Source organism: Trichomycterus rosablanca, chromosome 3 (genome assembly GCF_030014385.1).
Source record: "Trichomycterus rosablanca isolate fTriRos1 chromosome 3, fTriRos1.hap1, whole genome shotgun sequence".
NCBI classification, from domain to species: Eukaryota; Metazoa; Chordata; class Actinopteri; order Siluriformes; family Trichomycteridae; genus Trichomycterus; species Trichomycterus rosablanca.
This window is the reverse complement of record NC_085990.1, coordinates 26,839,539-26,856,028: the sequence shown is the minus strand read 5'-3', so window position 1 is coordinate 26,856,028 and position 16,490 is coordinate 26,839,539. Positions and strand designations below refer to the sequence as shown.

Genomic DNA, 16,490 nt, shown 5'->3' with positions numbered 1-16,490 from the left:
ATGACTGGCACTTAGAATGGTAGGTCAGTTCAATTTTTTTTTACATTATGACCTATTGCACAGAATAGACACAAATAACTCTTCACACTTGCACCACAGGTATAAAGTTATATCAGCTATGCTACGAGACAGGATCAGACACTGGACCAAGTCGTCCACAACAATATAACAATAATTAATTATGGACCTGTTTACGTTAAACACATTCACCTACAGTTAATGTTAAAGAAGAGAGAAAACAATTACCGTACGTTCACAACATACATGTAATCCATCCAAAGAGAGAATACTCTTTGTAAATGAATACAGTGTTACAGGTCTTGCCCAAGTCGCTCGATCTCTTCAATGAGAAAGTCGATGTCCTCAAAGGTGGCAGCCGGGTTGGAGATTACCATGCGGAAGAAGTTGACCTTGTCCCCTTGTGGCTGGTAGCTCACCATGGTTGTGCCGTACTCCATCATTCTGGCTTTGATTGTAGGAGCAACCTAAGGAAGAAAAGTTTATCACTGATGAATGCTTGTTGAAGTCATTAACAGGACCACCAGAAATGTGAACCAGAATCAGATAAGGAATCAGAGGTGTGATGATAAACTGTGGTAATTGCTACAGTATGCTCAGGTGGCACAGTGGTCTGTTACACTAGTCCACCACCAGCAAATGGAAATTATTGCAAACTGGTCCACTAATAGTGGAAATGATCATTAAATTGAATCTTTTAGTGGAATTGTTGGGCCCTTGAGCAAGGCACCCTCTCGGCTCCAGGTTTGTCATACAATGGCTGACCTAAGCTTCAACATATGTCATATAACAGCATTCCATCTTCTCTAGTATTGTCCACTATTGTAATGGTGCTCGCATAATGGTGGATTCGAACACAGACCCCTGCATGCCACACAGGTGCCTTTACCAGGTGAGCTACCAGACTTGTTAGGAATAGGACCCAAATGCCTAGTAGTCTGATCATGGAACTGATAATTAAAAAACAAAAGACTTTGTGAGTGGGATTCAAACCCAGGTCACTGTGTTACTGATCCAACACACTACCACTCAGCCAAGCAGGCTCTATAGAAGGTGATTCAACTTGGGTGGGTTAACACCACTAGGTTCAAAAGAGGTACAAAATTTAAAACACAAAAACCACCCGTTTTGGGGAAATGTTTGAGTGAGAAATTTGAAACAAAGGACTGCCAGGGGAAACACTGGCCACCTCAAGATTCACAAGGAAAATAGGAAACTATAACAAAAGGCTTTCACAACAAAAGAGTAAAACTACCATAAATAAACTGAGAAAATGAAAAAACTATTATTTTATCTTTTCTTTTTCCTTTTTTTCCCTTTTTTGTCTTATTTTATTTATTTGTTTTTCTTTTGCAAGAGAGAGGAACTCAAGACAAGAGAGAAATGAGGGTGAGAGTGAAAGCTCTAAGTCTTATACCCACAATACCAGCTGTGTGAGTTTGTTCAACATGAGACAAAGACCCAGCAAGTTCTGACTGCTTCTCTCCCCCCTTTATAGATCTATGCACAGGTGTTGTGCTTTAGGCCTGATTGCCGGCTCACTGTTGACCCCTAGTGGCTGGAGTCTGTCTGGCACCAGAGCCAACCCCTACAACTATTCATGAAAATTACTGACAAATGAAAATTATTTTTGGAATGGTTCACTATTAATGAAAATTATTTTAGGAATGGTCCACTATTAGTGAAAATTATTAGCAAGTCTAAATTATTAGTGGAACAATCCAGTATTAGTGGGAATTATTAGAAGAATGGTCCACAACTATGAATAAACACAATACTTCAACAACAAACTGGTTACAGAACACAGTCAATAAGGATCAATCTGAAGTGCATTTTTAGTAATGTAAAATTGTAATGTTAACAGGTCTGTTTTCAGTTTTATTTTCTGTCTAATTTGACTACAAATAACATCTTAACATCTTTAGTCTTATCTTATTTAAAAATACCAGAATCTATGAATATACATTAAAAACCTGTTTAATCACCTCTAATAGCACAATAACTAGTGCTAGTAAATTTTAATAGCTCACATTGGTCGCAGGTGGATATAAAAGCCAAGTTTTCAAACCAAATGATCAACTTGCACCATGATGTTCTCATATGTTCATTTAATAGTAAGCAATCCTGCCACGATTCATTCACTTTCATTCATTCAAACCACAAGCTAAGTTCCTTAAAATGATCAGTGCACTACAAATGGTATCATTAGTATTTTGAGACTATACTGTATAGTACTCAGTATGGAATTTGACTCCCTCAGCTTGGGCAGACTGCTATCTAACTGGAATCAAGCTAGTTTTAAATCCTCCATTTGTACAGGGATTTAAAATCCTTGACCGGTCCAAGAAAAACTATGAAAAAGTTATTTCATTGTGAGATTTGTAAAAACATGACAAAATCTGCTGGGTCAAAAATATACAGACAGCGACCTCAATTATTCATTTATTTTACAATGAATATGAATAGAATTCGTTTATTAGTTTGACTAAATGCATTAGACTAGTCCACATTCATCAGGAAGTCTAGAAAACTCAGATTGCAGAATTGGGAGTATAGATGTCATTGACCATGGGAATGTCATTTATTGTCAATTCTATGCAAGTCAAGGTCCCAAAACCTTTTACATATGATTGATTGGAGGTCTAACGCACATGAAACAGTCAGCAGGATAATAACCTATTGCCTACTGCAGGAGAAAAATTGTTCAGGTGGACATACACCAATTAGGCATAACATTATCGTCTAGCCAGTCGTCTAGCCGTCACAATTTGGCCCTTGTCAAACTTGCTCAAATCTCTACACTTGCCCATTTTTCCTGCTTCCAACACATCAGCTTTGAGGATAAAATGTTTACTTGCTGCCTAATATATCCCACCCACTAACAGGTGCCGTGATGAAGAGATAATCCGTGTTATTCACTTCACATGTCAGTGGTCATAATGTTATGCCTGGTCGGTGTATGTAATAGAAGAACCACCAAAAATGGATCTGCTATAACTTTGAAGCTGCTGAAACCTGTCACTATATTTACATCGCAAAATGTTTAAAATCTACAATGCAGAATAGAACCCCTGCTTCAAAATAGGAACCACAAAGCTTGAGGTTTGCTGCTGACCACACGGACAATTAGGCATTAAAACTTAATAACATCGTCCCTGCTGTCAAGCATGGTGGTGGTAGTAGTAGGCATTGGGACTGTTTTGCTTCCAGTGGAACTGGTGCAGTTCAGAAAGTAAATTGAATAATAGAGATGGAAGGCTACTTCAAATTTCTTGAATATCGCTGCTCAGGTGGCGCAGCAGTAAAATACGCTAGCACACCAGAGCTGGGATTTTTAATACATCGAATCGAATCTCAGCTCTGCATGAACAACTATTGGCTGTTGTTCACAGAGTGGGACTACAGGGTTCTTCATAACTAATGCAATAACGACCTCTGCTGGCTGACTGATGGCGCCTGCGCAGAGTTGAGAAATAATGCTGATCAGGGTGTGGCTCAAAGGGTGTGGCACAAAGCTGATCCGCATATGAACTCGCCTCGTGCAGGTGAAAAGATGCAGCAGAAGTCAGCAGTGGAGGGTTGTATCGGTAGAGGTGAAGCGTATTATTAGGTGAAGTGTAAAATTAGGTTCTGTTGATGCATGCTCAATAATCCAGGTACACAAATTCTCAAAGTTGAATCAGTTCATCTGGACACAAGTTTGTTGTATTGAGTGACGAAACGTATCTCTACGACGAACTTGTGTCCAGATGAACTGATTCAACTTTGTGGACGTAAAATTAGGTGTTTAGCAGGACAACTAATGTACCAAAACACATCTTAAAACTGTTTTTTTGGGGGAAAATAAAAAAATAAATAATTAAATTTGCAATGCCTGCACCAAAGGACTGTCATCAAACCTATCAAGAACCAATTGTATTGAAAAACTTTTGTCAAGTATCACCAAAAAACAGCAAAGCTGCTGGAACTCAGCCATGTAGAGTTCTGCCAGACATTTGGCTATTAAAAGTGCCCAATGAGGACAACAGGAACTAAGAAACATGTAACAACAAATGTTGTTTGTGTGCTGTTGTATATTGTCTTCTCTTGTCTCAGGAGATTTTGTCATATTTTAAGAAAACCAACAACAAGCATATAGTGAAGTATGTGTTTCAACCATTCAGTCTTCAAAAATGAACAGTTGGAAATTGGTGAATTTCCAAACTGCCACAGCATACATGATTGGATAAATTACATATATCCCAGGTGTATGTGTGCTTTCAACTTTAGGTATAGAGATGTAGATAAATGAGCTTTAATCTGGTTAAATTTAAAACCGAGAAAAAGCCGCTGTCATCTTTTAGTTTTTGACTGTACAGTTTTACTGTCTGAAACAATCCAAAGTGACACATTAATGACAAACAGAGGTCTCTGACTCATGAATGACTGAATCTCAAACATACCAAATTCTTCTAAAGCATAAAAAAGTTTTGTTTGTAGTGCCAGACTACATTATTGTTAGTTGCTTAGTAATCAAACAGCAAAAACACAGCACTGCATAGGACACAAAAGCACGGAAGGCAGCAACATGTGGCTTAAAACTTGCATAGCTAAAACCCTGCCTCTTGTGGCAGGGGGTGGTATAGCAGTAATTCCTCTAAAAATGTGGAAAACACCTGTACCATGTGATTGAAGCTGCTAACAGCAGCAAAATGAAAAAAAAAAATCTTTGTCCTACTAAATGTAAGTGAAAAAAATGGTACTATTCTATTAAAGGCACTTCTCAACTACAGCTACACTACCACTACAGCTGAAATCTCAGGCTTCGAATCTTAGCGGTACTATCAGCTGGTCGGGAGTCTACACGGACATGATTGGCTAATGTCCAAGGGTGGGGTGACTGAAAAAGCCTAGCTATTGGGAGGTCCACTTGTCAGTGCGCTTTCAGTGCCGGTTCCAAGCCTGGATTTAATAAGGATTGTTGCATACGGAGGGTTATCTGGTGTAAAAACTGTGGTAAACAGTCTGGTATGCGTACCACTAAATACAAAAGCAGCCATATTTGTTTTACTTCAGATCAGAATTGTGATTATCTAGAGAGCCCCTCAAAAACTCACTAGCCTCATGTACATACAGCCTGATTATCCATTAATAATCTGACTAATAGCTCAATCAGAATAGAATACATCCATGTATACACTCACTCACTTCCTTAACCGCTTATCGAGTTAGGGTTGCGGGTGCTGGAGCCTATCACAGCTTTTCAATGGGCGCAAGGCACACAGTAACACCCTGGATGGGGCGCCAGTACATCACAGGGCAGACACACATACACACACACATGTATAGGGCAATTCAGTGTCTCCAATTAACCTGACAGCATGTTTTTGGACTGTGGGAGGAAACCCACACAGACACAGGGAGAACATGCAAACTCCACACAGAAAGAACCAAGACCGCCTCGCCTGGGGATCGAACCCAGGACCTTCTTGCTGTGAGGCGACAGTGCTACCCACCAAGCCACCGTGCCGCCCTCCATGTATACACCTCAACTGAAAAAAACTAGTGTGATTACGGCCATTATGAATACTTCCTTTAAATAATCTGTGAAATAGAAGAATAATAGCTGTGTAAACATCTGTTTCCGATTATAGTCCCAATCAGAAAGTTAAGTATGTTCTGCACATGTGCATTTGTGACTAAATTTAACATGGAGAAAGTGAAAAACTGGTTTGCAGAGGAGATTAAGTTTATAGTACTTGTAGTGTGCATTTAAACTGAGGTTTTAATCAGAGTTAAGTAGAGTGTGTATACATTTATGTATATATGATTGGAATTAATTCCATCAGACTAAAGAAAGTCATTGCCGGCTTCTGCCCAGAGGAGAAATGCTTTCTCATTCTCATTCTTGAGTTTTTTAATGTAATTCAGGGAAACTGCCTTTGCGGCTTTTGCCTCTGGTTGCTTATTTTAGTCCTGGACTCAGATCTCTTTGCAGCAGCTATGTGACAGTGGGTGTGTTTACATGCACACCGCAGTCTTTTTAGCACAAAAAAATTGATTTTGGGTTTACATGCTTTAGTAATCCGATTATGGAAAGCCTCAGAGTTTACGAGTTACTCAGTAATCTATTTATCATGTAAAGAAATGGCGTAGGCAGCAAGGCATCTGTTTGGTAATGCAGAAATAAAAGATGAAAGAGTCTAAACCTACCTGCTGTGTTTTGGCATGACATACGTAAACATGGTGTCACTTCAATTGGAGATATTTATATTGGAGTTTATACTGGAGGCTGCATTTTGTGCAATACACCATCCTTTATTGATTCTATCTTTGATTTACTTTCAAGAGTCTGCTGGATGTGTTATGGGGGTGATAGCACTCTAGATAGTCTGTTTAACACTGTTAAGAACTTTAAAGTATTTTAAAACATTGTTAAGGCATTTACCATTTCAATTAATTATGATCTACCCACAGATAATGTTCACCTACAAACAGTAACTCATAAAAATCTCCTGATGATTAAACTCACTGCAGTATTGTCTTACTACACAGTCCGTGAAAATTATACGTGTTTAAACAGTCCTACATACATGCAGCACATTTTGAAATGATGATGCAAATGCTGGCCAGTTTAGATGCGCTGATAGTCCAGGTATGTGTGATGATGCATGGATGTACTGATTGCATGTATTCAGACAACATTATTAAATACAGGCTCATCAACATGCAGACAGCACATGAGTCCCAATTTTGGTGAATGCAGCTATCCAATAACTAAAGAATGCTTTGGATTTTCATTTCCTCAAGCATAAATTTCAGTTTCAGTGCCAGTAAAAATGAGCTTTGGTGCCATTTTCCCTTAATTAAGTGACTATGTTTAGCCTGCAACTGTCAGTCTTTTCTTCTTTATCTGTGTTTACCATTTTGCCATATGTAGTGTTTAGTGTTTTTGGGAAATTGCCTCTCCAGCTACTCATTTTTGACAGCAAGGGGTTTACCTCTATCTATGACTTAAATAAACCAATTACTGGGCAGAAGTTCAGAAAGCATAAGCATCAGAATGTCTACATTATCATTTTAGTAATCAGATAACTGACAGAACCTAACCTTAATCAGATTATTAGTGTGAATGTAAACACACACAATGTTTGTTTTTAAGAGTGTCTGAGTTCTGTGCGTTTAAATCCTGGACTGGGCTCACAAATACTGAAGGTACATGAAGGTGGTACATGAACCTAGCCATTGGGGCACACATATTAGTGCACCCTAAGTGCTGGTCCCAAACCCGGATAAATAGGTGGGTTGCCTCAGGAAATCAATTATACAGTTCGTGTTAACCCTAGGAGGTTATTTATCTAGTGTTTAAGATAAGATAAGATAAGATAAGATAAGATAAGACAAGACTTTATTGATCCCCTTAGGGAAATTAGCTTGTTACAGCAGTATGAAGACAGGAAAAACAGAAAGAAATACAACTAAGTAAAAAATATTGCACACATAGTGTGTAGTTATTTACTCTAAAAAATATCTAAAAAATAATATATACATTAGAAATATGCAAAATATATTAGGTTATTGCACTTATTGTAAGTAAATTACATATTGCACTTGTTATTACACCATGTTTACTATTATTACTGTTGTAAGCTCTGATGGCTGCTGGAATAAAGGACCTGTGGTAGTGCTCCTTTTTACACAGGTGTTGGAGGAGTCTGGTACTGAAGGAGCTTGTTAGGTCTCCTACAGACTCATGTAGTGGATGTGTGGTGATGTCCAGGATGGATGACAGCTTGGCTATCATCCTCCTTTCTCCCACCTCCTCTACAGGTTCAAGAGGACAGTTCAAGACAGTGCTCGCTTACTTGGTAAGCTTGTTTAGTCTTTTTCTGTCTCTCTCCGATATTGCACCACCCCAGCACACCACTCCATAGAAGATGGGTATCTCCGTAGAGATTTAGTGCAACATCTCTTCTTTGTTTTTGTTTCCCACACAGCGTATGAGATATTGTAATTCAGGATCCTTTAACTACTAAAACAACACGAAAAATTAAACATTTTTGTGCTGTTTGGGCTCCAATGAGCAGATAAGCAAGTGTTGCAAAGGCAAGACACAACAGGAAGCCTGATCAGAATTGATTCTCATCAGAGTGAGATAAAAACTCGGATCAGAGTGTTGGTGCTTGGCCTGATGACAAGGCAACAAACAATGTAGCTAAGAGGCCTAACAATGTAACCATGATTCCATAGATTTCTATAGAGCTATTTATCGAGGAGAAGATTTATTGAGCAGTTCCTGTTTTTATGGGCTGTGCAACACCATTTCTTGGAAAGTTATTGGTAAGTTCATCACGATTGCTTGTGCTCTTTCTCTAAAAATATTATTATTATTATTATTGTACTTACTTTGTGCAGGCGCTTCATCTTCTCCACTTTGTCCTCCAGGTAGCGCACTCCTGGTGGTAGGTACCAGAAACACACGTTGGTGTGTTGAGGCTGCAAGGACACAGACAGGAAAGTTGAACAATTCGTCATTTAGACCATAAAACACACACATCCATCAGTCCATTAAGCACATGGCTCATTTAGATGCAAACGGGGCTTGAAGAGGGTCAGAGATGGGTGCAGACAGAGGCAGTGTGATTAGCCTAGTTGCTGACTGGCAGGGTTGTAATGAGAATAATTGTTCCTGTCAGGTTTGGAGCTGCCGTGAAATCTGTTCAATCAAAAGACCAATTCATGAACAGACAATAGAAGGGCCTGTTCGGGGAGCTGGAGGCTTGTTTTGAGGGGGGTTGTGTGTGTGTGTGTGTGTGTGTGTGTGTTATAAAGCAGGTAGATCATTGAGAGGCAGTAAACTCTATTATAGGCACTCAGCCCTATTGAGCGTCCCCAGAGATTATAAGAGGCCAGTCATTAAACACTACAGTGACCCCCCCCCCCCTCCACACACATTAACACTTTTACTGTAGTTTAACATGGATACTGATTCACAGCTGACCAGTCATTTATATTTATGCATTAGTATTAAAAACGCATAAAAAAATTAGTATTGAAAAACGCATGAAATGCATCATTTTTGTCTTTATGTCATGTTCTGATTCTATCCAGGTTATAAATCATGTGCAATGATAACCCATGTGATGGTGTGCAGCTGGCAGCAAGCATAATTTACATTTAGATTAGGCATGACTGCTCCCCCATCATTTCAACAAAAACTCTTTTACAATCAGAAAAAAACACTGAACAGCTTCATATAAATACTGTTGTGAGTGCACTTATTCCCACTGGCTTTCATCTACAGTCATGTCTGTAAAAAATAGAATTGTGGAAATACAGAGTATGGTCCAAAGAATGTAGACACCTGACCATTAGGTTGCATGACCATATTTTTTCCACACGATTTTGGATTGTCTTTGATTTTATGGGATTTTGTGCCGATTCAGCAAATAATTAAAATAATAATAATAAGGTCAAGTACTGGATTGTGAACAAGAAATTGTGGCTCTGAATTAATGTTCGAATTCATTTTAATTGTACAAAATTGACCTGTGACACCCACTGCCACCAGCAGAGGGAAGTGCAGGTCATCAAGTAGTAGTTCTAAACAAACAACAGATCCCAGACCCTCTATATAAACTGACTCACTGGGGTTGTGCTTGACACTGCTAGTAAAGTGAATGGCCAGTGTTGCATTTGCCCTCTTAATTTTATAAATATTTTAATTCTAAAACTAATAAAGTTAATTCTACAACCAAAAGCAAAACTTTAAAAGGTAAGTACTAAATGCTTTATAGATTTATAGGGATCTGCCATCCATATTTTCTTATTATTTATAGTTAGGGCTGGAAGGAAAAGCATTGGTCTGTGATCATGCTAAAGAACATTGGTGGACTGAGTAGCTGATTTGCTGTACTCAATCACAGTTTGATTTAATGCGCTTAGCTCCTTAGTACACAGTTGTTGAGGGCAGCTGTAGCCTAGTGGTTAAAGTACTGGACTAGTAATCAAAAGGTTGCTGGTTCAGACCTCATCACTGCCAGGTTGCCACTGTTGGGCCCTTGAGCAAGGCCCTTAATTGCTTATATTGTATACTGTCTCAACTGTAAGTTGCTTTGGATAAAAAGTGTCTGCTAAATGCCGTAAATGTTGTTGATTTTTCTCTTGCAAACCAATTGGTGTTCTAAACTTCCTGTAGTTTGCTTCCTTGCCCTTCAAGCTTTAACCCCTTTTGTTTTCTCCCAATTCATCAGAGAGCGTACGCTGCGGAACAGTCCTTTCATTTGCTTCTTTCCCCTTTCTTATCTGCCACGTTGTGTAGTGTGACTTAAACTTGCATCTTTTGGCTACTGTTTTCTCTAGTTTTGTTCAGCTACTGCACTTAAGTACAAAATCTTCAGGTCTGCTGTTGCAGCCAACCTTTACCAACCTGTTACACCAATAGTGTTCAATGGGGTAAAAGTTACCAATAGATTAAAAAAATTAAACAGTAATTAGGAGGGATACCAGCATACTTTTGTCATTATAATGCGGATTAAAATATAAGCCATAAGATCTTGCCTTTCCATCAAAAACCATCTCGTAGCCTTCTCTGTCCCTGATCTTGTTGTAGAGATATTCGGACAGCTCCAAACATTTCTCAATCTGAGCCTCAAATCCAATGGTGCCCTAAGAAGTGAAAGACATGATAAACAATAAACATTTTCCTTTACTGTTAAACATTTTGGAACAAAATTAGGAACTTAAAAAAATCTACGAACACATTGCAAGACAGTGAATTGTATCACTTTTCTACATAGTCATCTTCCTATGCATTTTTCCCAGCGTCGTACCAACTTTTTAATGCCATCAGCAAAAAATGTTTTTGGTTGGGTATGTAGCCACTGATGCACCACTGTTGGCTGCAACCAACACTCATTTTATGGATAAGACCAAAGTAGTAGTGGCCTTCCATGGCAGTGGTAGCTTAGTGGTTAAGTTACTGGATTAGTTCTCAGAAAGCTGCTAGACCACCACCAAGTTGCCACTGGCGGGCTCCTGAGCAAGGGCCATTTTATGGGTACTTCATAGACTGTAAGAAGAGCTCTGACACCACTGGTAGTGACCTTTGTTGCCTTGTCCATGCCACCACTGAGTGGAAGCTCAGTAGTTTAGGTACTGTACTACTGATTAAAAGGCCACTCGTTCGAAACCCACCACAGCCAAGTTGTCACTATGGACCCCTAAGCAAGGCCCTTAACCCTATATTGCTTAGTAAGTCACTTTGAGTAAAAGTGTCTGCTAAATGCTGTTAATGTAACTATAGGGTGATATTTATTGATAATCAAAATCCAACATGTTTCACAAAAAGGACCTTAATGGAAGAGTTGTACAGCCCTTACTAAAATAATTAGTAAAACATCACCTGAAAGAATTGCACCCAAAGTGGAAAATTTAAGATTGATTTCTAAACCGTATTTGTAGTGTAAGATTAAAAAATAAAAGCACTTCAGCCAGGTAACACCAACCCAACTGTAAAATATTAAAATGTGATCTTGGATATAAAGCTTAAACTTATAAATGACTAAATGCACACTGACGGAGAATTATTGGAATGGGTTAAAATAAGGAAATGTGATACTTAAGGGTCAGTTTTCTGATTCTAAACCAATTAAACATATGTGATAAAACCTTGAAATTGCAGAACACCCATGACCCCAAAATAACCTTGCATAACCTGCAGCATCACAATGGGCAGACATACTTCAGACTTAAACACTGCTGGCTGTGTTTGTTGGCAAAGATGACTTCAAGTTCAAAACCCGGTGAATTAATACTTATGAATAGCTGACCTTCTAGGTTTTAACATTCCTAGTCAAACGATCCAAATCCCAGGCTGTAGCAATTATTCATGTCTGGGGGAAAGGTTGGGAAATAAATACTCTGTAGGGCACTGTACATACCTTGGCTCTCCACATAAGCCAGAGTTTAAAAATGTCCACATGGCGTCCACACTGCAGGGCCTTGTCTCCGGTGTCGTAGCTTAGATCGTACTGTTTGTCTTGCTGGAACAGGTAGCATGCCTGCATCTGATTACAGCTCTGCATCAAACCCTGCAAACACAGCAACATTGTGGTTTATGTAGTTACATATTTGTATTCCAGGCAATATGTTGGTTGTATTTACATACAAATTGTTTAAACATTCAAGGACTAACATGTTTTCAGAGTGTTCAAGTGTTCTGGGAAATGGAATCTTTGTTCTGCTTCATAATAAGGAGCTGTCATAAAAGCTGAGCGAGGAGATTATTTTAATGCAGAAACAGATCAATGGGCGTAAGAAGTTCTCCACGACCTTAAACATTCCTTGAGACACCGGTGGGAGTATTGAACGGATGTTCTGATCTTATGGCCCAGCAGCAAACCTGCCTGGCCATGGAAGAAAGCCCAAAATTTAATCCAGATGCCCATCCAGAGAAATCTTATCAGGACTAAAAGAAAATAAGATCACTTAACAAGCAAGAACTAAATGCCTGGACTCTTGACCAAGAAGCACAGTATGGGTTCACACATATACACTGATCAGCCATAACAATAAAACCACTTCCTTGTTTCTACACTCACTGTCTATTTTATCAGCTCCACTTACCATATAGAAGCACTTTGAAGTTCTACAATTACTGACTGTAGTCGATCTGATTCTCTGCATGCTTTTGCCTGCTTTCACTCTGCTCTCACCCACAGGACCACCACAGAGCAGATATTATTTAGGTGGTGGATCATTCTCAGCACAGCAGTGACACTGACATGGTGGTGGTGTGTTAGTGTGTGTTGTGCTGGTATGAGTGGATCAGACACAGCAGCGCTGCTGGAGTTTTTAAATACCGTGTCCACTCACTGTCCACTCTATTAGACACTCCTACCTAATTGGTCCATCTTGTAGATGTAAAGTCAGAGACGATCGCTCATCTATTGCTGCTGTTTGAGTTGGTCATCTTATAGACCTTCATCAGTGGTCACAGGACGCTGCCCACGGGGCGCTATTGGCTGGTTATTTTTGGTTGGTGGACTATTCTCAGTCCAGCAGTGACAGTGAGGAGTGAGAATAGCATGAAAGGGGGCTAAGAAAGCATGCAGATAAACAGATGGACTACAGTCAGTAATTCTAGAACTACAATTACAATTACAACAACTTTTTTACTCACCAGACATGATGTTAAGGAGTTGAATAATTAAAACATGATTTTAAAAAACTGCGTTTGTGTGAACACAATCCTACATCAAGCAAGGTCAGAAATGAGTTTGAACCAAGTGTGATAACAACCTGAGGGGGTTAAAAAGCTGCTCTTACCTCCTCTCTGACCAGTAAAGCTGAGCACTGAAGTGGTACAGCCATCATCTTATGGGGGTTCCAAGTCATAGAATTTGCCCTGAAAGTGTGTAAAAGGTAGAATTATTAAATTTGGTTTAATTTACTTCCCTTTTAACTTGACTGAACTCAGGTTGACTTTACACAGTTCAAAAAAGCAAAAAAAATAATAATAATTTGAATAAACCACTTTAATTTGACTGTAACCGGGTGGGTCAAACCTTCAAGTTTAAAGCCAAGGTAAACACAAATAAGGTGGCCAAAATAATAAAAACAAAGTAACAAATAAAATATACAAAAACATCTGCAGCTGGAGAAGGTAGAAGGTGCACTGGTTATTTCAATATAACAGGCTGCTCGGGTCATCTGTATCAACTCAGAATCAGCCAGGACAAGCAAGAAAAGCAATGCATGAGAAGCAACCTAGCTGCATTGGTGCATCCCAGGCATAAAGTGGATTAATGTGTGGGTCCACTCCTAAAAAGAGATGTTATGCTGCCTCTGGGGCAATCCGCTCCCCCAGGCAGGTTATGTCCTGTGGCCCAAAAACGACACCAGGTAAGTTCCTAGAAAGAAATAAGTGTGCTGGCATCTCACACCAGTGGAAACCTAAACTGGAGTGAACAGCATGGTATCATGGTTTTAATAGAAAGTAAGTGTGCCAATATAATACCTGATAAGTGTAAAAGAAAGAAACCATCATATACTAAAAAACTTTACCTGAAGTGAACTAACACTCACAATGTGACTCAGTGAACCAAGTTACATTGACTAGACTTAACTGAGTTGAAATTTAATTCAATTGTCTTGAATTCAGTTGTCAGAAATGAGTGACTAAACATAGCTAATTTATTTATTTATTTAGTTAGTTAGTTAGTATTATTTAATAAGACTTGACTAAACCCACCCCGACCCTGATAAAGCAGCGGTAAAATAAACTGAATTAATAATTTATGACTGTACTTCATCAATATTGTCGAACTTTAATATTAAATGCATTACTAAACTATTTACTTAAAGAGGGTCTTTACTACACACGTTTGGTATTTTTGTCCTTGACGTTCTTTAGCTAAATATATATATATTTTTTTGCATTTTTCCCAATTTTTCTCCCAATCTAGTCGTATCCAATTACCCAATTGCATTATGCTTCCTCTCTACTGCTGTTGATCTCCACCCTGGTTGAGGAGAGTCGAGACTGACACATGCTTCTTGACACGTGTGCAGTACCCGACTGCATCTTTTCACCTGCACGAGGAGAGTTCATATGTGGATCAGCTTTGTGCACAGAGAGACACACCCTGATCAGACGCTGTGCAGACGCCATCAATCAGCCAGCAGAGGTCGTAATTGCATCAGTTATGATGTCCCTATCCGGCATTTCCCTACCCTGGATGAACAACAGCTAAACGTTGTTCATATAGCCGCCTAGCCAAGCCGGGTGGCAGAGCTGAGATTCGATACAATATATTCGAAATCCCAGCTTTGGTGTGCTAGTGTATTTTACCACTGCGCCACCTGAGCGACCTTACCCTTATACCTCTAGTCCTGGTGTTGTATTGTCTGGTGATCCACTATTGTGACAAGGATTTTCTAATAATGTTATTTCTGTAGAGTGGATTTATACATTTTTAAGCTGTATTAATGCTGTATGTCTATTGTGATATAGACAGACACAACTTCTGACCTGGTATTACAAGACAGTGACTTGATCACTTTTTTGAATAGAGACAGTATGTCTCACATTAACATTATATATTTATATTACCAGTGAGCTTCATTCTATACTCACATCAACATGTTCTTTTAATTTAATGCTGTTATCTGCTGAAGCATCTTGTTTGTTTACAATGTTCCATTTTAATGTGGTATTTCTTTCCATCTGATTGATGACTTGCTTACACATTGTTCAGAAGTTTACACCCTCTGCTTATTGGTTATTTTAGTTCCATCATTTAAAAAATCAGCAAAGATTATTTAGGATAATTTTTAAAAGCTGTCTTATTTTAAACAACCTTTAAATATATTTTTAGGGGTTGCTACAGTGGATCATTCTTGTCCACATACTTAATTTGGCACAGTTTTTACAGGGGATGCTTTTTCTGACACAACCCTCCTTATTTTATCTGGGCTGGAACAGGCACACAGTGCACCTTCTAATAGCTGGGAGTTTTGTTCACCCCGCCCCCCAGTTTCCCTAATAATATCCAATCATTCATGCAAATGTGTAATCACATACAGTAGACCCTTGAGTTACGAACCGTTTACCATACAAACATTTTGGATTACGAACGACAAACTTAACATATAAACAAATTTCGGATTACGAACCGAACTTCGCGAAACAAGTGACGTCACGAACAATTTGACTCTGACCGTCTCTCTCTCTATATACAGGTCCTTCTCAAAAAATTAGCATATTGTGATAAAGTTCATTATATTCCATAATGTAATGATAAAAATTAAACTTTCATATATTTTAGATTCATTGCACACCAACTGAAATATTTCAGGTCTTTTATTGTTTTAATACTGATGATTTTGGCATACAGCTCATGAAAACCCAAAATTCCTATCTCAAAAAATTAGCATATCATGAAAAGGTTCTCTAAACGAGCTATTAACCTAATCATCTGAATCAACGAATTAACTCTAAACACCTGCAAAAGATTCCTGAGGCTTTTAAAAACTCCCAGCCTGGTTCATTACTCAAAACTGCAATCATGGGTAAGACTGCCGACCTGACTGCTGTCCAGAAGGCCATCATTGACACCCTCAAGCAAGAGGGTAAGACACAGAAAGAAATTTCTGAACGAATAGGCTGTTCCCAGAGTGCTGTATCAAGGCACCTCAGTGGGAAGTCTGTGGGAAGGAAAAAGTGTGGCAGAAAACACTGCACAACGAGAAGAGGTGACCGGACCCTGAGGAAGATTGTGGAGAAGGGCCGATTCCAGACCTTGGGGGACCTGCGGAAGCAGTGGACTGAGTCTGGAGTAGAAACATCCAGAGCCACCGTGCACAGGCGTGTGCAGGAAATGGGCTACAGGTGCCGCATTCCCCAGGTCAAGCCACTTTTGAACCAGAAACAGCGGCAGAAGCGCCTGACCTGGGCTACAGAGAAGCAGCACTGGACTGTTGCTCAGTGG

The 16,490-nt window shown here is 39.2% G+C and overlaps 1 protein-coding gene across 1 annotated transcript in view; it reads right to left on the bottom strand.

The window, feature by feature from the left end:
• Nucleotides 1-248: 248 nt before the first annotated feature.
• The window catches only part of gad2 (glutamate decarboxylase 2), a 42,424-nt gene continuing 26,182 nt past the window's right edge, over nt 249-16,490 (bottom strand). Inside the window, exons 12-16 of the mRNA XM_062992018.1 lie at nt 13,327-13,405; nt 11,940-12,089; nt 10,558-10,665; nt 8,404-8,493; nt 249-485 (exon numbers count right to left, since the gene is read on the bottom strand). Coding sequence (XP_062848088.1) covers nt 312-485; nt 8,404-8,493; nt 10,558-10,665; nt 11,940-12,089; nt 13,327-13,405 — 601 coding nt within the window. The 3' untranslated portion in view covers nt 249-311. The remainder of the gene's footprint in view (nt 486-8,403; nt 8,494-10,557; nt 10,666-11,939; nt 12,090-13,326; nt 13,406-16,490) is intronic.